Source organism: Onychomys torridus, chromosome 18 (assembly GCF_903995425.1).
Source record: "Onychomys torridus chromosome 18, mOncTor1.1, whole genome shotgun sequence".
NCBI lineage: Eukaryota > Metazoa > Chordata > Mammalia > Rodentia > Cricetidae > Onychomys > Onychomys torridus.
Window position 1 is genome coordinate 63,134,968 of NC_050460.1, and position 22,839 is coordinate 63,157,806.

Below are 22,839 nucleotides of genomic sequence, written 5' to 3' on the forward strand. Positions count from 1 at the left end.
GACTGTAGGTTTCTGAAACTCCCGAATGGATCAGCTGAGCAGGTTGATCAGCAGGGCAATCTCAGCAGCACCTCCAAGTTGTTGGGCTTCACAGGATCGGCAGCTGAGTCCCGGGCTGGCCTTGGGCAGAATGTTTGGGTCCATTCTAGTTGTGTCCCACGGGGATGGCTCCTTCCCCGAGTGCTGGGATTAAAGGTGTCTCTGGCTCCCAATCTCTCTGAATTTGAAGGTAACCTTATCTGCATAGTGAGTTTCAGGCCACTAAGACTTTCAACAACAACAAAAGGACCATCAAGATAGTACTGTGTACAGATTAAGATGCTCATACACATACACAAATAATAAATAGAATAAAAATGATTTTGTCCTTGGAATCGTGCGCAAACATGCCTCAGCACTGTGTGGAGGTCAGAGGACCTGCGGAGACACTCCTGTCTAACACCATATGGAGCCAGAGAACTGAACTCAGGTGGTCGGGCCTGGCGGAAAGTGCATTCTGTGACTGTCTGTTCTATTAAACACCAATGGACACGAATAAAAATACTTTATTGTAGAAAAAGCATCCCATACACAGGATCCGTAAACACTGGTGGGTGAACAAGTGCACATCACAGTCAGTATAGGGTAAGAGGCCACACCCATCCAGACACTAGAGTGGCTCTGCCTCCTGCGAAGGTGGCAGTCCTGCTGTGCCCCCTGCATCCGCCTCAGAAGCTGCGGGTGGAGACAAGCGCAGCACTCAACTTGAAAACTGACTCGGAAGCAGAGTTTGGGGTGAAGCCCGTGCTCTGGACACTCCTCTCCCTAAGACACATCCGGACTGCGAGGATGCCCCCTCCTGCGGGCTGGTCAAGTGACTCTTCAGTCTTCTTTGACTTGCCATGTCCTTTTTTCCATTCTAACTCTGTCTGTCCCTGTTCTCCAACTCCTTGCTGGCAGGTGTTCCTCATCAACTACACAGGCTACAAGGACACGCTGAACCGTCAAACCTCAAGTTCACCTTATCTCTTACCTTGCTAAGATGCTCTGAGTCTGCGGGTAAAGTCACCTGTCTCGTGTGACCATTTCTGTGCACAGCCCAGCTTACTTATTCAGGCACTTACAAAAGACGCATGAGCCCCCAATCCATCTTTTGATTAGAGAAGTCCTCTCACTCATACAGCCAGTGACCAACTCCAAAGACGACTGTGCCCCAGCCCTGCATCCTGCAAGGACCACTGAAGAATGTGTCAACTCTGGGCACAGCAGGTGAGACTGAGGGGAGGCACCAGACTACAGTGACAGTGAAATTAAGGTAAAGGGAGGGGGGCTGAGGGTGCTAAAGAAGCCTCCTCTCCACAAGCCTGAGTCCCAGCTTTTCATCCAATCCCGGATCAGCCTAGACTGCCTCCTGTTCAAACCCCAGGGGCTGGAGCCACAGCACATTAACTTATTTGGGGTGCAGGGTAAGACCTAGTTCATAAAAGGCCGAAGGCAGTCACCAACTCCCAAGGACAAGGACTGTGCTCACACCTCAACACTGCACATATCACACACACAATCACTCCAGTGGCCACTGATTAGCACAGAGGAAGCACACGGCACCAGTGCCTGGGCCAGTCAGCTGCTGGCGGGCAACCATGTAGCACCAACAAAGTCAAGGCCAAACCTGACCTCAAACACGAGGCAATCAACTTCCCAGAAGTCACTTCTGGACACAGATAACCTTAACCCGTATTCTGGATGCTGGGTTTTGCCTCCCCAAGACACCAATGATCACCACAAAGACCAGGGCTGCTTAGTTACCCTTCAGTTCCTTTCTGAGCAGGGAAGATCTCTCACCAACTCCCACTGTGATGCTTTGCAGAACATTCTTGCTCTTCAGTCCTGGAGATGGGCTTTCCAAGCCTGACTTTACTGCCGTCAAGTAGTATACTATAGGGTTACTAATGGGAGCAGACTTCAACAACCAACCGTGTTCTTTAAGGAACTTGAAGGAAACAGCTTACATGCACCACCTATGACAGGAAATGTCCAGGGTGGAGGGCCGACACAAAGGTCAACTTGTACCAGGAAGTAAGATGATCCCAGACACATGGCTGTCTGACTCTTGACTCTGCAAACAGCCATGAAATGTCAGAGGAAGGGGCTGAGGGCTGATCTGGATTGCCGTCTACCATACATGTAAGAGTGAACAGATCAAACCAAATAATAAGGCCTAGACCTGACCCTGGGGAGAACAATAATATCATTTTCTTACCATGTTTGAGCAGCTTATGCGCTACTTAAAAGAAAATGTGAATGTATCAGTGTGAGAACTCTGGGACAGCACCTACCTAGGTGATGGTTCCCACCCAGCTCACCATACCCAACTCCTCCCTGGAGCTCACAGGAAGGTACCAGGTTTCCCACCACACCCACAGCACCTCGCTGTCCCAGGGTACAGGTCCCACTGGCCTGATCTCGAGCCTTTCTGCCCCCTAATTTCCAAGTTTTGCTTCCAAATGAAGCATCAGTTTGGGCTCTGAATCCTGAGGCCAAAGAGTCACTGTTCTTCCTGCTGCAGACCCTGTCTCATGTGTCGGATTGTTCCTGTGCTAATGAAAAGCCTCAGCTCTCAGGGATTCCTTTCAGCCATTCTATCCAGATGGCATCTGGGTGCAGCACCCAGGAACTGCCTTTTATCCACCCTGGCACACTCCTCAGCGGGGCACACCTGCCCCAGCACACAGACTGTTTGCTTTGACATTTGGTCCTTCTGCTATTAAGCAATTACTCTGATGCAAACCCCACCCACCAGCCGTAAAGGGTGTGGGCCACTGTGCCAACCATGAGGCCACAGGAGTCCACTTCCTCTCCTGCAGCTGTACAAGACTCAAGCAACAGCACCAGACTCAAAATGGTTGTTTACCAGGGCTGGCTAAGATGGTCGCCTATTTACCAGAGCTTCTTTACCCGACCAGAGGCAGACTCAGAAAAGGGCATGTTAATAACTGAGAGGGGATGGAAATAGAAGGAAGCATCTCCTTGGGGTGAGAACCCACAGGAGGACAGGGAAGCCAGGTTGGGGGTACCCACAAAGAGAAGAGCTCTGGCGAGGGGCAGACCCCATTTGTCCCTAATCTTGGAAATCATTAGGAGCCATCTGAGAGAGTGGAGCGTTTAAGCGGTCAAGTTCGTCCACTTGCGGGGGGTGGTGCATTATGATCTCCTGGTCTTCCAAGACGTCCTCTCCAGCAGCCACCAAATTTGTGAGGGATTTGCTGCGAACACACTGGAAATCCACATGGCGACTCTTTCCTTCCTCCTTCTCCCATGACATCTGGATAAAGGGGCGCTGCACGTAATTGTAGATAACTTCAGACCTCCCGCCGGGCCTCCTCTTGATCTTCTCTTTACAGGTAGGGTAGCCTGCAATGGGAAAACACCGTGCTCACAATCTCAGCAGACGGTGATTGCTCTGGCATCTATTTCCAGAGCCAAGACAGCAAGAAAAGCTCTGTGGCAGGTGGCCAGCACCTTCCCAAGGCCCTCTGCTCCGAGAAGAGACAGGTCTGTGGGAAGTTTAATGGGAAGGGAAAAGAAAGCACTTACTAACTCCAAGCGCCTTTAGTTATTGGAAGCAATCCCACAGGACAAGACCCCACCAGGGCACACCCTGCAGTCTCACCAATGCTCTTGTGCAGAAAGCATGGGTAAGGGAAAGCAAGGGAGTGTGCAATGTCCACCTAAGAGAAAACCACATGCTGGCAAGTACCCAGCAGGGGCTCTCGGGACCGAGAGGTGGGGGTAGGGTAGGGGTAAGGCACCAGTCTGGAGTGTGTCTAGCTACAATGGCTTGGCAGACACCCAGGGAGAAGGGAAGTTCCTGTCCCCCTGTCCCCAGTCTTCGCAGACACCAGGCAGACAATGTGAAAGGTGAGGCTAATGAACTCTAATTTAAAATCCCTGAGTAGACGATGCAGGGAAGAGCTAGCTCTGTGGGCAGTGAGGCTAACAGGGCACAGGAGCCAGGCCGCATCCACACCAGCTCAACGAGGCAGCTAGCGGCCTACACAGCCCTCAAAAGGAAACAGAACCTCAATTTCCTTCTGTTTGGTTTTTTTTTCGGGTCTTTTTTTTTTTTTTTTTTCTCCCAGAGACAGGGTTTCTCTGTGTAGTTTTGCTGCCTGTCCTGGAACTCACTCTGTAGACAAGGCTGGCCTTGAACTCACAAAGATCTGCCTGGCTCTGCCTCCCAAGTGCTGGGGTTAAAGGCGTGCGCCACTACCACCCAGCTCAATTTTTATCTTATTTAAGAAAAGACAAAGTCTTACTGTATAGCCTTGGCTGGCTTGGAAATGGCTATGCAGACCAGGCTGGCCTAAAACTCACAGAAATCCTCCTGCCTCTGCCTCCTGAGTGCTAGGATTGTACCACCCCAGCTGGCAAGTCTGAAGTTCTTAAGCTGTTTTTCAAAGGATAATTGTAGATCCCAGAAACATGTTCTTGCTCAGGTGTGCCCCGGACCTTCTGACTTCACCCAGGGTGCTAGTTTCCCGAGGGACACTCAGAACTAGACCCCATTGCTTCAACTGGAGGAAAGGCAAATGCAAGCCTCAGGACGAACAGCAATAAAGCAGGATTCTTCAGTGTGTGGAGTCAATGTGCGTGTTGTCACGCTCCTATGAGCCAAGTCAAAGGCACAAACTGCGCCCAAGGACCCATCCTATCCCCAGGCTGAGACTTTGGTTTTTGAGGCAGGTTTCTCTGTGCAGAAGCCCTGTGTAGGTCCCTCTGTCCTGGGACTCCCAGAGCCCGGCCTGCCTCCACCTGGCCCCGCCCCCCAGCACTGAGAAGTTGGGATACCTTCAATGCCGATGCGGATGTTCTTCAGACCCCGCCCCTTTAACACTGCTTTAGCCACGTCTCGGTTCTCGATGTACTTGAAGAACCTGTAGAGCCTGGAGCTGTAAAGAACTGCAACAAAACAAAGCCCCCAAACCTGGAGTTAGTCCCAGAGGCCGAGGAGTGAGGTGACAACCATGATGGCCTCTGACCTGTCACACCCTCCCCAGCAGCCCTAACACTGGGATCCTGGCTTGCAGCAAATCTGCCAGGGTGAGCTCCAGAGCACAGCTTCTGAGAGGTGGGGAACAGCGCACCTGCTCACACATGGCCCTTTGTTTTTTCCAGATAGGGTTTCACCACAGATCCCTGACTGTCCTGGAACACACTTTATAGGCCAGGCTGACCTCAAACTCAAGAGATCTGCTTGCCTCTGCCCCCCAAGCGCTGGGATTAAAGGCATACCCACCACCAGGCTAAAAACATGCCCTATTTTTTTGGGTGTGGGGGAGACAGACAGGATCTCTTGTAGCCAAGCTGGTCTGAAACACACCATGATAGCCAAGGTGGATCCTTCTGTTCCACTTCCTAAATGTTGAGAATACAGGTCTGTCTACCACACCAGGCTCTATCATACTGTTTTTTTTGTTTTTTGTTTTTTGTTTTTTCGAAACAGAGTTTCTCTGTGTAGCTTTGCACCTTTCCTGGAACTTGCTTTGTAGACCAGGCTGGCCTCGAACTCAGAGATCCACCTGCCTCTGCCTCCCAAGTGCTGGGATTACAGGCGTGCGCTGCCACCACTCCCCAGCTTAACATACTGTTTTATGAGTGCAAATTGGTATAACCTTTAGAAAGGACAATTTGGCAACATGTCAAAATTATAAAAGCACCAAGATTTTGACATTCCATGTTTAGAAATAGCCTACAGTGATGCATGTGCAAAAATACTGCTTAAAAGTGATTGATCATGAGGGGCTGGAGAGATGGCTCAGAGGTTAAGAGCACCATCTGCTCTTCCAGAGGTCCTGAGTTCAATTCCCAGCAACCACATGGTGGCTCACAGCCATCTGTAATGAGATCTGGTGCCCTCTTCTGTGTACATAATAATAAATAAATCTTAAAAAAAAAAAAAAGTGATCAAGCAGCCGGGCGGTGGTGGCGCTCGCCTTTAATCCCAGCACTCGGGAGGCAAGGCAGGTGGATCTCTGTGAGTTCAAGGCCAGCCTGAGCTACAGAGTGAGACCCAGGACAGGATCCAAAACTACACAGAGAAACCCTGTCTCAAAAACAAAGCCCCCGAAAGTGATCATGCATAATTTATGTACATAGACAGCTTCAAAGTCCTACAAGGTAAGTGAATGACGGCACATTCATAGACTATGAAGTAGCCCTAAGAAGAATGTAAAGCTTGTTACACAAAGAGAGTACAAGCAAAAGGATCCAGAGGTGGAGCAGGGTTAAAAAGCTCTAAGTGCACATCCTTCTATAAAGGGTGCGTGCATGCATGATGCAGGGGCTGAGTGTATCTGCCTCTGCACGTGTGTGGGGACCAGAGGATGCGCTGGGCCGTCAGTCTTTGCCAGCCACCTTGTTTGAGGCAGGGTCTCTGCTTTGCCGCTCACTGCTGTGCACTCCAGGGCTAGCTGGCCCATGAGGTTCCAGGGATTCTGTCTCTCCCCCATCTCACTAGAAGAGCTCTGGACTACAGACATGTGCTACCACATCCACCTTTTTTTTCTGTGGTTCTCGGGATCTGAACTTGGGTCCTCCCAATCGCATACCAAGTGTTTTTCTCATCAAGTCAATTCTCACCGCACTGTTTAAGGTGTGAATGATTCCCACATCAACAAGACTGAAATGAGATGAGAACTGAATCCCCAACCTCAGTATCTGACAATGCCATCCCCCAGGGGAGAGATGCCAGCAGAGGTTAGGCTCGTCCCCATCACTTGGATCTGAAGGGGCTCTAGGGTCTGGACACGAATCTAGGCAGTGTTCCTCTTGCTGAGAACACCCACACCCTGCAGGGGCTCCTACTTTGAGAATACTCTTCCCCCATGGGTGGGGGGTGCTCTTCATCCCAGTCCACAGAATCCTCATCTGTCAGCACCACAATGTGGCACTCTCGCTCCCCTTTCTTGGCACAGCCCACCATGATGGGCAGAATCAGTTCCTCGAGGTAGTGATCAAACTGCTTGTGGGCACCATCGTTGGACAGCTCGTGAAGTAAGGCACCTGGGGAGAGAAAAGGCAGAAGAATCCATTTCCTGTCCACACCAAGCCTGCCGCCGTCACAGAAGACAGAGAAGAGACGTTACAAGGTGAGAAGCAGCTTTATTCTTGCACTGTTCGGCTTTACCATGATCCTTCCCTCACAAACACTCAGTACTCCTGCTTGTCAGAGTGGACGCCATGGTCCTACCCGACAAGGGAGCAGTATCCCAGTGACTAGCTGGCCAAATTAGATTCCTTTTATTTCCGGCCTCCAATTCCCGAACAGTGAAATCACAGGCACGTCTCAGCATGCCCACTTGACTTGGTGCTGAGAATGGAGCCTAGGGTCTCACAATGCTCGGGGAGCACTCCATCAACCGAGCGACATCTCCAGCCTTTGCTTTTGAGACAGTGTTACTCGGTAGCCCGTGCTGGCCCTGACCTATGGTCATCATCTTGCCTCAGGCTTCTGAGGGCTGGAATGATGGCTGTGAGCCACACTCGCCAGCTGCTTCCTTTCCTTTCCTCCACTTCCCACAGTCCCTTCACGCAGGAGTAGCAGTGGATAGTTAGCAGGATGTCTACCTCTGTGGTGGTTCTCAACCTCCACACCACACTCCTTCACTTCTAAGCACGGTCAAAGTGCACTGGCTGGGGGTGGCTGACAGCTGCTCCATACTCACTCAGATCTTGACAGCGGATAGTGTTGAAGTCAAAGTTAATGCAGAGATAGTCACACGTGTCCCTCAGATCTGGGATAGAGATGCCGTCGGGACAGTTGATGATGCCAGTTTTGTAATAATCCTGTGAACAGATCGCAAAGGAGAAATGTAGGAAAGAAATGCATGGCGATGGCTCCTCTAACCCTACACTCCTGACTCCACCGAGGCGGAGGGACCTTGGAGTCAGCTGCTCGGTGCATAGACAACTGACGGAGCTCCCCTACGGAAGGACTGAGAAGTTACAGGCAGGAAAGACGAAGAAGGAATGAGACCCGCTGGACACCAGAGACCTGAGAGTCAGTCCTACAGCTGTGGAGCGCTTGAGGGTGCAGCATGTAAGCAGGCGTGCCCTGGCGGTGGACAGGACAGGACCGGACACAGAACTACATACCAGCACTGTGCGAAACACGGTGGCACTGATGCCCTCTGCAATCTCATACTCCCCCTTCTCATTGGGCCTGGTGAAGTTGTACTCTCTTCCTGGTCCAAACATTCTGAAAGACAGCAGCAACAGTGCCCCCTCTCCAGCAGAGGTCGCTTTTCTCTCCCTCCACTCAACATTACCCCACTCTCCTGCAGCCCTGGGATCTCATGCCCCTCAGATGAACGCCATGCCCCAGGAAACTCCTCAGACCAAAGAAGGGAGGCAAGGAAGGAAGTGTCAGTCTGTGGCCAACTGCAGAGGCCTCTGCAGTGTGCAGCAGTGCCCTGCATGCCTCCTACTGCCCAAGAACTACCAGCTCTTCAGGCTGCCTGTGCCTCTCCTCCTCCTTCCCCACTCATCTGTGAGGTGATTTGTAGAGGAAGGAGCAGCTCTTGGTACATTCCCTCCTGGCTCGTCTTCCCTTCTGGAATGACCCACTCCAACAGGCTGCTCTAGCCACGGATTACAGACAGCTGTGAGACTCTTCTGTACCTTGACGTGGTTCCGTGAGGAGTTCACAACCATCTGTACCTCTGTCCCAGAGTCCGACACCCTCTCCTGGCCCTTGCAGGCATTGAATATATGCATTGCACAAACATACCAGCAGGTGAAACACCCACATGTGTTAAGAAGTAATAAACTAGCAATAGGCCAGGGCTTTAGCTCAGGAAAGTGCTCATCTCCCATGCTTGACTAGGTTCCTAGTTCAATCTCCAGTAGTGCTAGCCCCCAACCCCCGCCCAAAAAGAAAAACCAGCCCCCACTGGAGATGGGTATTCTTGTCCCATGTGGATCATTCCTAATACTGGTTCTTACAGAAGGAAACAACATGGCTCTGAACTCAGCATCTGCAACCTGTGTACCCGAGTGTAAGGCAGTGTGCTTCAGGGAAGGTGGGGTGGGGCGGGGGTCCTGAGTGGATACTCCACTCCTCATCTGGCTGTACAAATGCAACCCTCCCAGCATCAAGGCTCCCACCCACTCTCCTCGCTTTCCCCACGGAAGCGTGAAGGGAGGAAGGTCAGCCATGGACTGAGTTTGGTGCAGCTTTGCATCCAATGCAGGCCAGACCCTTCTACTCACAGAGAAAGAGTGCACACAGAAGAGAACTCTCATTACCTTCCCAACATGGTATCCGGATGAGCAGTGAAAATCTGAGGATTCACCACAAAACGTGTGCCGTCTACAAGAAGAGTCACTTTCTCTGGGGCCTGGGGGTGAGAGCTACCTCCAAAGCCTATGGCGCTGTTTCCAAATCTCTCTGACACGATGAAGGGCTCGTGGCTCCGCTTGCTTCCACTCTGGAAGCAGGAGCCCTTGCTGTCTTCAGGAAGTGGCATTATGTGAGGATATTGAAGGCTTGCTGGCTGAGGGACATAGTCACATGCAAAGTCTGAAAGATCAGACAAATAACCAAGTAACTAAAGAGCAAACGTCTAGAGAGAAAAATGAAGCCATGTCTGTTCTAAAACAATAAACGAAAACCTAAAGCCATAGGTGTGTTCACAGCTAAAATACTAGCCTAGGGAAAATTAAAAATAACACTAGACACTCTAAAGTCAGAGGCAGGCAGACCTCTGAATTTGAGGCCAGCCTGGTCTACAGAGCGAGTTCCAGGACAGCCAGGGCTACACAGAGAATACCCTCTCTTGAAAAACCAAAACCAACCAACCCCTCTCACAACTAGGGCCTCACACTGGATCTGGGTAACTGCTTTCTGTGTGTGACATGGGGTTAAAGGCAGAAGCGCCCACACTTTAAAGTGATTGCAATTCTAGAGTCAGCAAAGTGTAGGGAGTATGAGACCCGACCAAAGAGCAGGGCTTGCATGTGTGGTGGCCTGGCAGTCTCCTGCCGGTCCCCAAAGCTGGTGTTCAGAAGCAATCACTTCCTACTTCTCTTGTGGAGGATTACTTTAACTAGGCAATGACGGGTTACAACTGTTTGGGCTGCAGTTGTTTAACTATGTAAAGATGTGTTGCTGGTTCACCTTGCCTGCCTAAGGCACCCGATTGGTCTAATCAAAAGCTGAAGAGCCAGTAGCTAGGCAGGGGAGGGATGGGACAGGCGGGGCTGGTGAGCAGAGAAGAGAACCAGGAAAAAAGAGGCCAGGGCCAGAAGCCAGGCAGCCAGATCTGAGAAGCAGTGAAAGATTCTCAGAAGGAAAGGTTTTACACAGATCTAAATAACACTTCCATCCCCTTTGCTCAATTATGGAGATTTTATGTTTGTGGATTGTGAGTGTGAATGTGTGCAAGTGCCCAAGGAAGCCGGAAGATGAAGTCAGATCCCTCAACTGGAGTTACAGGTGATTATGAGACACCCAACGTGAGTGCTGGGGACTCAACTCAAGCCTCTGGAAGAGCACAAAGCATTCTTAGCTGAGAATTGTCTCTAGCCCCATACTTGACTATTTCTGAAACTGGATCTCCGTCTGAGCTAGCCTTAAACTCTCTGTGTAGCTGAGGGTAGCCTTTGATTTCTAACCCTCCTCTCTGCCCCCTCCGAGTGCCCTCACACTCGGTCACACAGGGCCTCATGCCTGCCAGGCTCCTATGCTCCCTCTCTCTAGACTCGGCTACAGCCCGAGCACTGCTGTCTGTATTTTAGGAACTCACTACCACTGTGTGCTGAAACTCGACGTTCAGTCTTCAAAGCTGCCTTTTGTTTTTATTTTTTAATTTGCCAGAAAGAATGGAAGTCTTTATCTAAAATCCATTACTCTCCCCAGAAATTCACAGAACAAACACCCTCACTGCACACTAGAGTCCTGATGGGACCCACCCACATCAGCTTTTGAGCTCCAGACCTGGCTCTCGGCAGCAAAGTCCCAGTGCAAATGGCATTAGGATTTACTCTTGGGATCTCACTTTTTGTCTTACCACCAAAAGGCTATTTTCTTTAAATTATGTCTTTAAAACCCCTCCTCCGCTTAGACAGAATCTTGTGTAGCCTGGGCTGCCCTTGAACTAAAGCTGTAAACTGAAGCTGACACTGAACTGATCCTTGTCTCCCCTTCCCCAGGGCTGGGATTACAGAAGGTGACACAGCATGGGGTTTCCATGGTACTGAGGACCAGCATGGAAAATATCAACAGTACCGTGACAGAGCAGGACAGGTCATCTCTGGTGGGCGCCCCTAACGATACATCTTCGGACTGTACTGTTAGACAGACTGGGCATCTACCTCCTTAGGATGTACATCTGCTTTTTATCTTTAATAAATGTAGACTGAAGACTTGCTTTAACATGAATTTATTTATTTAAGTTTTTTAGGCAGTACATGTGTGGGCAGCCACTGAGGGGCTCAGTGAGTAAAGCGCTTGTCACACGCCCCTGACCACCTCAGTTTGAGTCTCAGAACCCCGTAAGGTGGGAGGAGAGAACTCACTCCATAAAATTGCCCTCTGATGGCCTGTGCAGGCCACGACACACATAAAACTTTATTAACAAGGAGCTGTTGCTCACTCACTTGGTAGAGTATTTGCTCAGCATGCTTAAAGCCCCGTGTTTGACCCCAGCCCCACTTCAGTACTGGGGAACTGGAGGCAGGAGAATCTGAAGTTCAAGGTCAGCTACCTAGTAAGTGTGAGGCCAGCCTGGGCTACCCAAGACCCTGTCTCAAAAAACAAAAGCACAACAGCATCCCCCCAACAAAAACAAAACCCTAAAATCTTAAAAAATGGACTGTAGAGATGACTCAGTGATTAAGAGCACTGCCTACTCTCCCAGGACCTGCGTTCAATTCCCAGCACCCACATAGTGGGTCCCAACCATCTGAAACTTCAGTTCTAGGGGACCTGATGCCCTATATATAGAGAGAGACTGAAAAAAATGATAAAAAGTCCAGCCAGTTAAGAATTAGCCAATTGAGCTGGGCAGCAGTGGTACACTCCTTTAATCCCACTCAGGATGCAGAGACAGGCAGATCTCTGTTGAGTTTGAGGCCAGCCTGGTCCACATAATGAGTTCTAGGACAGCCAGGGCTACACAGAAAAAAAATCCTGTCTAGAAAAAAAAAAGAAAGAAAGAACGAGAGAAAAGAAAAAAAAAAAAAAAAAAAAAGCGCAAACCCCAAACCCACTCAAACAAACAAATAACAACCAACAAAACAAATAAACTGAGTTCCAGTTTAAAAGACAAACAACAAGATGGGCGATGGTGACGCACGCCTTTAATCCCAGCACTCAGGAGGCAGAGGCAGGCGGATCTCTTGTGAGTTCAAGGCCAGCCTGGACTACAAAGTGAGTTCCAGGAAAGGTGCAAAGCTACACAGAGAAACCCTGTCTCGAAAAACAAAAACAAAATAAAACAGAACAAGGACAAACAAGAAAAAGTTAACTAAGGTTATCTGAGAGTGCCTGTCACTGAAGTCCTCAGGAGGCAGAGGCAAGCAGAGCCTGGTCCGCAGTGACACAGGCTGGCTAGCCACAGTTAGGACTCCATGTAAGCCTGCCCCAGAGCGCTCAGGAACCGTCCCACCACTCACACTGGTCCAGCCGCCCCGCCCCGGAGGAAGGGCGACTATGGACAATTCTTTTCACTCTATTTACGAGCAGAGAACTCAGGGAGTGAGGGTCTCATTACAGTGACACAGACCCCAGCAGGTCAAGCTGTCTCCTGACTCCAAACTGGTAGCTGTCTTACACACTCCACCAGGTGGATGGGCCAGGCGGAATGGAGGTTTCCTACGGAGGTCAGCTGGATACACAGTGTACCTATGCTAAGCCAATTAACTCACTATATGCTCAGCCTAAGAATCTGCATTCCTTCACTGTCTGGGTGTGAGACAGCCCCCACCACTGTACCTTCATTCCTGGTAGCTAGGGGATAAGTGAGACTGTGAAGTCCAGAGGACACCGAGCTGCTGCTTTCTTTCTCTGGAGTGGCAGCTAAGGTCTCATCTCCTAGGCAGCTGAGCTCTGGCTGCAATAACCTGTCGCCATCACTGCCCTGGTGAACATTCATTCTTAGTCAGAGAGGAAGCCTGGAAGACAAGGAATGTATATGATTTAGAAATCAGAAAACTGGTTCCCAAGGACTTCCACTGTTTGTAGTGGTTGGTAAAAGACATCTGTAACATCAGAGGATCTAAATGGCTTTTACCAACCACTACAAATTGGTGCAGGTGTAACAGGGCACATTTTTGGTTCTGTTTTGAGACAAGGCCTCTCTTTCTAGCCCTGGCTGTCCTCAAACTCAGAGATCTGCCCTAAGATTAAAATACTGTGCCACTGTGCCTTGCTATACACTATGATTTCTACATATTACGTAAGGGGACAAAATCTGGTGTCACTCAGGTCACAGATCAAGGGGGGAAAGGAATTCAAGAGCTCAGTCTACCTATGGCTTCTGTTTGTGGATGGGGTTTCTCTGTGTATCCCTGGCTACCCAGGAACTCACCTGGCTTTGAACCCCAAGACCTGCCTGCCTCTGCCTCCTAAGTGCTGGGATTTAAGGCATTTGTCACCACTGCCCAGCTCTGCCAATGTTTTTTAAAAAATGGCATATGCACGTCTCCAGCTATCGAGCATCCAAAAATCACAACCATAAAGCCATACTAAAGTGAGTGGAGGCTAGCACAGATGCTCAGAAATGCTCAAAGGCTAAGAACAAGCAACATCAAGTGCTCGGCTGTCCAGACACCTCTACATCAACCTCCACCCTAAGGCTCCGGGAACATCTAAGGAAGAGTGGAAAGAATATAAGAGCTGGAAGCTGAGGGTCACTGTGAGACACACATGTCCTCAGCCAGACATAACTGCTGTACACATGAACTCACAGCAGCTATGGTTACCTGCAAAGATCAAGCCAGTTACAAATTCCAGCATGGAGCAGGAGGTGGCCCATGCCCCCAGTGGATGACCCCATAGGCCACACCATGCACCAGGGCAGCACTATTTAAGCTCAAAGGCATGAAGTTGGGAGGGAGATGTGTTGGGGAGGAGCTAGGGGAGTGGGAGGGAAAGAATGGGAGTGAATATGACCAAGACACATTGTATACACAGGTGAAGTTTCCAGACTATATAAAAATAACAGCAAAAAAGGAGCCGGAGAGATGCAGTTAAGAATGCATACCACGCCGGGCGGTGGTGGCCCACACCTTTAATCCCAGCACTCGGGAGGCAGAGGCAGGTGGATCTCTGTGGGTTCGAGGCCAGCCTGGTCTATCTACCAAGTGAGTTCCAGGACAGGCTCCAAAGCTACACAGAGAAACCCTGTCTCGAAAAACAAAAAACAAAAAAAAAGAAATAGAAAAAGAATGCATACCACTCCTGCAGAGAGAGGATCTGAGTTCGGTTTGCAGCACCCACACTGAGTGGCTCACTTGTTAATCCTAGCTCCAGGGGATCCAATACCCTCTTCAGAGGCCCCTGCACTTACATGCACATAGCCACACAAACAACAAGGACACATAATTTAATAAGTTAAAAAAACAATCACATTATGACTGGTGCTGCTTAAGTTCTCCTTTTTACCTTCTTCTTTCAGATTTATTTATTATTTATTATTTACTTAACTGCACTGGTGTTTTGCCTGTATATACTTTGTGTGAGGGTGTCATATCCTCTGGAACGGGGTTACAGACAGGTGTGAGCTGCCATGTGGATGTTGGGAATTGAACCCGGGTCCTCTGGAAGAGCAGCCAGTGCTCTTACCTGCTGAGCCACCTCTCCAGCCCCTCCACCTTAATTCTGATGCCCATCCTTAAATCAACCACAGCGGCTATAAAGTTTACCATGTCATTTCTCCCCAGCAGCAGCAGCTCACAGTCCCCTCCCTCATTCATTCATTCTCTCTCTCTCTCTCTCTCTCTCTCTCTCTCTCTCTCTCTCTTCCTCTAGACTGATGAGGAAAAAATGAAAGCAAGCCTGATTCCTACCACTTTCCTCTCCCAGAGAGCAGGCAGACACTCTAGAAACAGTATTTGACAGGGTCCCTTTCCAGTAGCCCAAGTTTTCAGCAGGGTAAGAATTCCAACAGGAACGGTAAGGAGGGAGACAGTGACATTCTAGGTGTTGTAGGCCACACTACTACAGTCCAAAAGCAGCCATCAGCAATTCACAAGTGAGTAAACACAGCTGTGTTCCATAAAGCTGCTCATAAACATGGACACACGTGAGCTCTGGACAGAGGATGATCTGACCTAACTGCCCCCAAGACTGCAGAGCATCCTTTTCGAGCATTCTTGGACACTTGGTTAGAGTGGAACATGATCAGGCAACCCAGCCTCCTACATTTCAATAGACTGACACTCTGCAGCTGTGCCAGGTGGAGCGTGACAGTGACCAGCAACAGACACAACTGGCTGCAAGTGTCGGAACATTAAGCAACCTGCTTCAGATAATCTGAGTTTTAAAAAAAAGGAAATCACAATAGGATATAGGAATTGTTTCAGAGTGGTGTTACACACCTTTAATCCCAGCATTTGGGAAGCAGAGGCAGGTGGATCTCTGAGTTCCAGGTCAACCTGATCTACAGAGTGAGTTCCAGGACAGCCAGGGCTACACAGAGAAATCATGTCCCGAAAAACAAAACAAAACAAAAAAGAGGAACTATTTTCAACTGAATGACAAAATACAGTTAAGAGTGCATACCACTCCTGCAGAGGATGTGGACGACACAGATACAGCACAGAAGAGCTTCAGTCAGGATAAGATCGACAGCTTTAACATACACATTGGAAAAGAGACAAAAATCTCCTTCTCAACAAATACCTTCTCAATCCCAAAAAATATCTAAGAAGTAAGGCTAGAAATTAGAGAAAGAGAAAATGTGCCAGGGTGCTATCCCACACCAGCAACCCCAGCACTCTGGAGCAGGAGCAGCCCATGCTGCAGGCAAGCCTGGGACACAGTGAGGCTCTGTCTCCAGAAAACAAAACCTAACAGGTGGGGATGGGGCGGTGCTGTGGTGGTTAAGAGCTGACTTAACATGGGCAGGCCTAGAGCCTTCCTATCGCCAACTGATAAATGACTCAATCCTGGGGGCTGGAGCTGAGCAGGTAAAGGCACTTCCCAGCTAACAGCTGAGTTTGACCCCAGAACCACAGGGAGGAAGGGAAGGACTGACCCCTGCAAGTTGTCCCTGACCACATGTAGACTACTGCACAAGCATGCACACGTCCCACACAATGATGTAATAAACAACTTCACTAAGAACAAGATAGTGAAACCAGAAGTTAGCTTTTAAAAACAGATGAAGAACATCTATAAGCTCTCTAAAACTCCTCGAGAAAAACAGTGGCAATGGTCACACAATCTGCAATCACAGTGGAAACCACATAAGGATGAGGGACAGTATGGGAATTACCTCAGCGAACATTTCCTAAAGTCTCATTCAGAAAAGTGCTAGTCTTAAGCATGAGGACTTGACTTTGATTTCCAGATCCCATGCTAAGAAAGTGGACACACGCTGGTCAGTGGCGGTGCACATCTTTAATCCCAGTGCTAGGCAGAGGCAGACAGATCTCGAGTTCAAGGCCAGCCTGGTCTACATAATGAGTTCCAGGACAGCTATCAACACAAACAAATTGTCTCGAAAAACAAAAACAAAAAGCAAACGAAGAAAGAGAAAGAGAAAGAGAGAGAGAGAGAGAGAGAGAGAGAGAAAGAGAGACAGACAGACAGACAAACTGTGAGCATGTACCCGTAACCCCAGTGTTGGGTCGCAGGGCAGGCAGATCACTGGAGCTCAATGGACAGCTAGCTTCTATACGTGAAGATGTACACACAGGAAAACAGACTAAAACAAGGCAGGTCATCACTTTTGGTCAACACCCAAGGCTGTCACATGACCTCCACATGCATGAACAGACACCTGTGCCTGCACATACACTGACACACACAGAAATAAAAATCGAAAATACATAATAAAATGGCATGTCTGAAATATGGTAAATTCTAAAACTCTGAAATCTGAAATACTTCAAAACCCCCAAATTTTCATCTTAGATATGAAGCCAAAGTGAAAGTTCCACTATGAAATTTTGTTTCATACACAGAAGTACTAAAAACATCACATACAGTACCTTCAGACCATGTGTGTATAAAACACAAAAGAATTTCATGACTTAAGTCCTACCCCCAATATGCAAATACTTCCAAACCCGAAGACATCGGAACTCTGCTGCACAGCATGTTGAGTGTGTTGTATGTGCCTGGGCGTCCACGTCCACGTGGATTTGTGGGGCCGGAGGTTGGCATCTGGTGTCATCTTACACCGGAGACTGCCTCTCGCTAAGGGGGCTCACCAGCTGACTAGCCCCTGGTCTTGCTGTCTCCCCCACAGTGCTGGACTACAGGGATCTATTACCACACCTGGCTTCACGAGGTGCCGGGGATCTGAACTCGGGTCCTCATGCTTACACAGCGGACGCTTTACCAAGACCGGTGTCAGGAATGTGACTATGCCTAGACCACAAAGCTTGAAGGTTAGTAGTTATGGCAAAAATTAAGTTTTTGGATGAAACTACAATTCAGACTAAAACAGAAAATAGTCTTGTAAGTCCTAGGGACTTTTTTTGGTTCTTTGAGACAAGGTGTCTCTGTGTATCCCTGCCTCTGCCTCCCAAGTGCTAGGGTTAAAGAAAGGCACCATGCTCGGCTTGGGTCCTAATCACGACTATCACAAAGAAAACCCCAACGAATGTATGATTGGCAAAATTCTCCATCCTTTTTTTTTTTTTAGTTTCTCAAGACAGGGTTTCTGTGTGTAACTGCTGTGGCTGTCCTGAATCTCGCTCTGTAGACCAGGCTGGCCTCGAACTCATGGAAATGCACCTGTCTCTGCCTTCTGAGAGCTGGTCTCCACCCTTTTTTTAAAGCCAGTGTGAGCTACATAAGAGTATCTCAGAAAACAAAATGGGCTGAAGAGACAGCTCAGTGGTCGAGACTCTTGTAGACCTGGGTTCCGTTCCCAGCACCCACATGGCAGCTCACAGCCACCACAGCTCCAGTCTAAAGGATCTGACAACATAATCTCCAGGGCATCGCATGCGTGTGGTAAAGGCCTTTAATGCCTCAACTGGTAGACATACATGTAGGCAAACCATCAACACCTCCCCACAAAACTCCTAATAAACCTGATCATGACAAGAGTAGCTCAAGACAGCTGCAAACATCTGGACACTGCATATACATGTAACTGGTAAAAACCAGTCTTCATGAAATCTTTTCTAAAGTGAATCTTTTTTTTTTTTTTCTTGAGACAAGGCTTCTCTGTGTAGATTTGCGCTTTTCCTGCAACTCACTCTGTAGCCCAGGCTGGCCTCGAACTCACAGAGATCCGCCTGCCTCTGCCTCCCGAGTGCTGGGATTAAGGGCGTGCGCCACCACCGCCTGGCTGAAAGTGAATCTTTTTAAAACTAGTGAACTTATAATCACTCTTGGGTTTTGTAAGACAGCCCTCTTGCTCACTCAGCCTTTTCCTCCTTACACCAAGCTCCTGAGACTTAGTCTAGTGCTTTCATTGTTCATGGATTATGGTTAGAACACATTTTTCTCCAATGTTCCAGATAACACTGGCTCTGTGGTATTAGGAAAGTCTCTCCATTTTCTTTCTCTTTTTATCTCTTTGCACCTTTTCCACTTTGAAACATTTAAAGACAATTTAGTGGGAAGAACAGCAGTCTAGGAACCAGGAATCTACCATCTCATCTCTCAGTCTTTTGTGTTGTGTGTGTGGGTGTGTGGGCGTGTGTGCTGAGAACCAAATCTAGCAAGAGAGAGAGAGAGAGAGAGAGAGACACACACACACACACACACACACACACACACACACACACACACACACACGCCAAGCAGGCACTCTACCTCTGAGCTCCATCCCCAGCCTGCCTATCTTGGATTCTTCACCTGGAAGATGAGATGCCTGTACTAGGTAAATTTATAATAGGGTCCCTTACCCCTTTAAGTTTCATATTTCAATGACTGAGTTCCCAACTTAAAGCAATTAACATTCCAACAGTTCCCTTCAATTTCTCACTCCAATTAGCTGTGGAAGCTTGGGGAGGTCAGATTCGGGGCAGGTGGAAGGCACACACACAAAATAAGTCAAGAACCTCAAAGCTACAGAAAGAAAGGCACAACATTTTTGTAAATCATCAACAACAAACCATCAGCAAGTGAAGCCAGACATCCAAAAAGGTACCAAAGCCAAGAATACTGTCAAAAACTGCTGGGTAACTGTAAGGTCGGTCACTTGTGGAGTCTATTTGAAGAGACCGTCGGCAGATGTGGAGGTCACCCGACCCTCAATTCTGCTAGAGAGCAAGGGAATTCTGGGCCACATTTGGGATGCTGCTTATAAAATGACTTCAGTGCTCTGCATAAGATAGGCATGACTCAGATATTCGGTTAGTGACTTGATGCCCAGAACTCAAAGCCCATATAAATAACACTGATGCTGGTACATCCCAGGGAACCCGAGACCTCCAGGCTATGGAACTTTAGGGCACTGGCTGATACATGGGGAGGGAGATTTCACCTAATGGCCCAGCTTAAGCTCTGATGCTCCTAGCAGCAGGCTCCGGAAAGAAATAGGGTAAATGAGCCAGCCAGATACAAGCGATCTTTCTCCTACCAAGGCAATAACAGGATATGTATGAAAACCATTTCCTACCCTAATGTCAGAGTTCCAGAAAACACTATCCTTTCTCACACTGCCTTCCGGAGTCGGGGCTTCTTGATTCCTGTCTGGTTATGAACAGAGAGGAATAAGTCAACAAAAAGAGAAAGGCATCGGACAGGTTTTTACTTATGGTTTCCCAAGGTCCCTGGCTGACGGGGTGGGTGCCTGCTCACCCTGCCGACTCAGGGGCCCACCCCAGCCCAAATGTCTAGAATCCATCTCTGGGAGCCGTGCTAGGGTCCTGCAACCTTTTAATGGGGCAGGCACATTTGAGAACCGCTGGTTAGGATTTGGGTTTTGTTCTTTAGGAGTAGGGCTGACGTTCTAATGCAAGATTCACAGCTATTATTATTCCAACACTTTGAGAGACCATGGTGTGTGTGGGGGGGAGACATGTATCAAACTTCCAAGTAAATAATGGCTTTATCAGCAAACGGACCCCGTGGAAAAGGGCTTAGAAACGCATCTTCTCTAAGTTGGCCCAAGAGTTCCTTGTTCGCTGGCTGAACCCTCATGCAGAAGTTTACAAATTCACTCCACCAGAGGACATCGGCCCAAGCCAGGATTGCTCGGGAGAAGGACAAATCCCCACGAAGGGGAACTTCTCTGACGGCGCAAACCTGAGACACTGTCGGCTGCCATAAAAAGTTCTTCTCCGCAGGGGAACTGCCGGCTCTGCCCGGGATGACGACAGAGCGGCGACAGGCCCCGACGGAAGGCTCCAGAGTCTCGCGGGAGGCGCCGCCGACCTTCCCCAGCCCGGGCTGCGGCCCGCCCGCCCGCCCGCCCGGGTTCTTTCTCCCAGGCCGGGGAGGAGCCGGCGCAGGGCCCCGAGGCCGCCGCCATCATCAGCCCGCGCCGCCGCCCGCCCGTACGTCCGGCCCGGCCCGGCCCGGCCCGCCACTCACCGGCCGCCGCCGCCGAGCTCTCGGCCCCGGAGCCCCGAAGCCGCCCGGGATGCGAGCGAGCGAGCCGCCGCCGCCTCCGGGACCCGCTGTGCTCCGGCCACCGCGCGTCCCCGCCTCCCGCCCCCGGCCGCGGCCACGCGGCTGAGTCACCCGGCCTTTCCAGATAAGAGTGTCCGCCCTCCGCGCGGGGCACGCCGGGAAGGCCGCGCGGGACGCCCCGCCCTCCCCCGCCGCGTCCTAGGCCGCAAGCCGGGGCCTCGCCTGCTGCGTCTGCCCCGTGACGGGGCCCTCTCCCCCGGCCGCCCCGGGGAGTGCGCGCCGCCCACGCTAGCGTCCGTGTCTTGAAGGGCGAAGGCGGAGAAGCGAGCCGCCCCAGGCGGGGAGAGAAGCTCGGCAGCTCCCCCCACCCCCCGGACGGCTGGTGCTCATAGGGAAATGATGAGCCTCGCCGCCCCGAACGTCGGGGTGGCGGATGGATAGGGCTTGCAGGCCGAAGGAAGGAAAACAAGAACAAAACAAAAGATGGATGAAAAGGAAGAACAGTTGTTTTTTTTTCCCCTCCACCCTTGAGTGTCATGGAACAGTCTGCGCTCGCCCAGCCAAGTTCTATAGGTCTCACGTTGCCCGGGAGCGAAGTATCAGAAAGTTGGTTAGTCCTGGGGAAAACCTGAAAAGAAAGGGAAAACCGCGACTCTCACTGTCAAAGAAAGTTATCAGACCGGCTGATTACACAATCACAAGGATCGCACAAACCTCATTAATTAAAAAACGGGGGGTTGGGGATTTAGCTCTGGTAGAGCGCTTGACCTGGGTTCGATCCCCTTTAAAAAAAGGGGAGGTTGGGGTGAGAACAACAACGAAGTCCCCCACAGTTGTACACACAGGCCACTCCGACGGAGGCCGTGCACCCAGGCCCTCTTCCCACTCCGATGGAGGCGGTGCACCGAGGCCCTCTTCCCACTCCAACGGAGGCGGTGCACCCAGGCCCTCTTCCCACTCCGATGGAGGCCGTGCACCGAGGCCCTCTTCCCACTCCGATGGAGGCAATGCACCGAGGCCCACTTCCCACTCGGATGGAGGCCGTGCACCCAGGCCCTCTTCCCACTCCAACGGAGGCAATGCACCGAGGCCCTCTTCCCACTCGGATGGAGGCCGTGCACCGAGGCCCTCTTCCCACTCCGATGGAGGCAATGCACCGAGGCCCTCTTCCCACTCCAACGGAGGCAATGCACCGAGGCCCTCTTCCCACTCCGACGGAGGCCGTGCACCCAGGCCCTCTTCCCACCCCGATGGAGGCAATGCACCGAGGCCCTCTTCCCACTCCGACGGAGGCAATGCACCCAGGCCCTCTTCCAAGGTGACTCTAGCTTGTGTCAAGTTGACAGAAATCAGCACAGCTATAGAACAAGTTTGAGGCCAGCTTGGGCTATTTTAGACCCTAGCTCAAACAACAGAAGAATTAATGACAGACTAATGACCGGGAAAAAAAAGAACTTAAATGACCTGAACAACTCCCACCTCAGCATTCTGATAAGACACCCGCTGGGCAGTGGTGGTGCACACCTTTAATCCCAGCACTCAGGAGACAGAGGCAGGCAGATCTCTGAGTTCGAGGCCAGCCTGGGCTGCAGAGCTAGTTCCAGGACAGCCAGAGCTACACAGAGAGACCCGGTCTCAAAAACCCAACAACAAACAAAAAAGCCACCTGCCTACCCAGAATTCTGCCATAGTAATGTGAACATCGGTCGGTATCTCTAGGCCAGGGAACTACAGGAACAACCCACTGATAAAACTTTCCTCCCAAAGTTCCCTCTTCTGCCCCAGGGCAGTCTCCACACGGAGGGACTGCTGCCTTCCTTGTTCAAGGACAGTTGGCTTTCTCTTTCTCTTATTTCCGAATCAGTCCTGAGCTAACACTTAATACCTGTTACCTAGAGGGGACACTCGATAACATACATTTTAATTAATAGTTAAGATTAAAAAGGTTCCTTCTTTATTAAATTTCATATAAATTTAATATTAAATTCAGCATATCAGACATGGCACTAATTTTGGATAGACATCAAATTATAGGTAGCATATTAGAAACGTGTGTTTATGCTGGTTTCTATAACTTTAATTTAATGTATCCCCAA

At 50.0% G+C, this 22,839-nt stretch overlaps 1 protein-coding gene across 4 annotated transcripts; it reads right to left on the reverse strand.

Annotated features, from left to right (window-relative positions):
• Positions 1-525: 525 nt before the first annotated feature.
• Kctd20 (potassium channel tetramerization domain containing 20) lies at positions 526-20,884 on the reverse strand. 4 transcript variants are annotated; one of them, XM_036167884.1, is made up of 9 exons: positions 20,705-20,755; positions 19,788-19,861; positions 12,974-13,152; positions 9,286-9,559; positions 8,134-8,236; positions 7,704-7,824; positions 6,844-7,041; positions 4,828-4,938; positions 526-3,390 (listed from the first exon to the last, which is right to left on the reverse strand). In XM_036167884.1, the coding sequence occupies exons 3-9, from the start codon at positions 13,131-13,133 to the stop codon at positions 3,098-3,100; spliced, it is 1,260 nt and encodes a 419-aa protein (XP_036023777.1). In that variant the 5' UTR covers positions 13,134-13,152; positions 19,788-19,861; positions 20,705-20,755; the 3' UTR covers positions 526-3,097. The 4 variants fall into 4 exon arrangements, with proteins under 4 accessions (XP_036023777.1, XP_036023776.1, XP_036023778.1 ...); XM_036167883.1 differs by lacking the exon at positions 19,788-19,861 and having other exon boundaries at positions 20,705-20,767; XM_036167885.1 differs by lacking the exon at positions 12,974-13,152 and having other exon boundaries at positions 20,705-20,750.
• Between the last annotated feature and the right edge of the window lie 1,955 nt (positions 20,885-22,839).

Excerpts from the sequence above, each read along its gene's own strand:
- Kctd20 (XM_036167883.1), bottom strand. The coding sequence starts at position 13,133 with ATGAATGTTCACCAGGGCAGTGATGGCGACAGGTTATTGCAGCCAGAG. Across the intron at positions 9,560-12,973 it reads CCTAGCTACCAGGAATGAAG|ACTTTGCATGTGACTATGTC; the intron begins GTACAGTGGTGG and ends CTGATCTTTCAG. Across the intron at positions 8,237-9,285 it reads CCGGATACCATGTTGGGAAG|AATGTTTGGACCAGGAAGAG; the intron begins GTAATGAGAGTT and ends GCTGTCTTTCAG.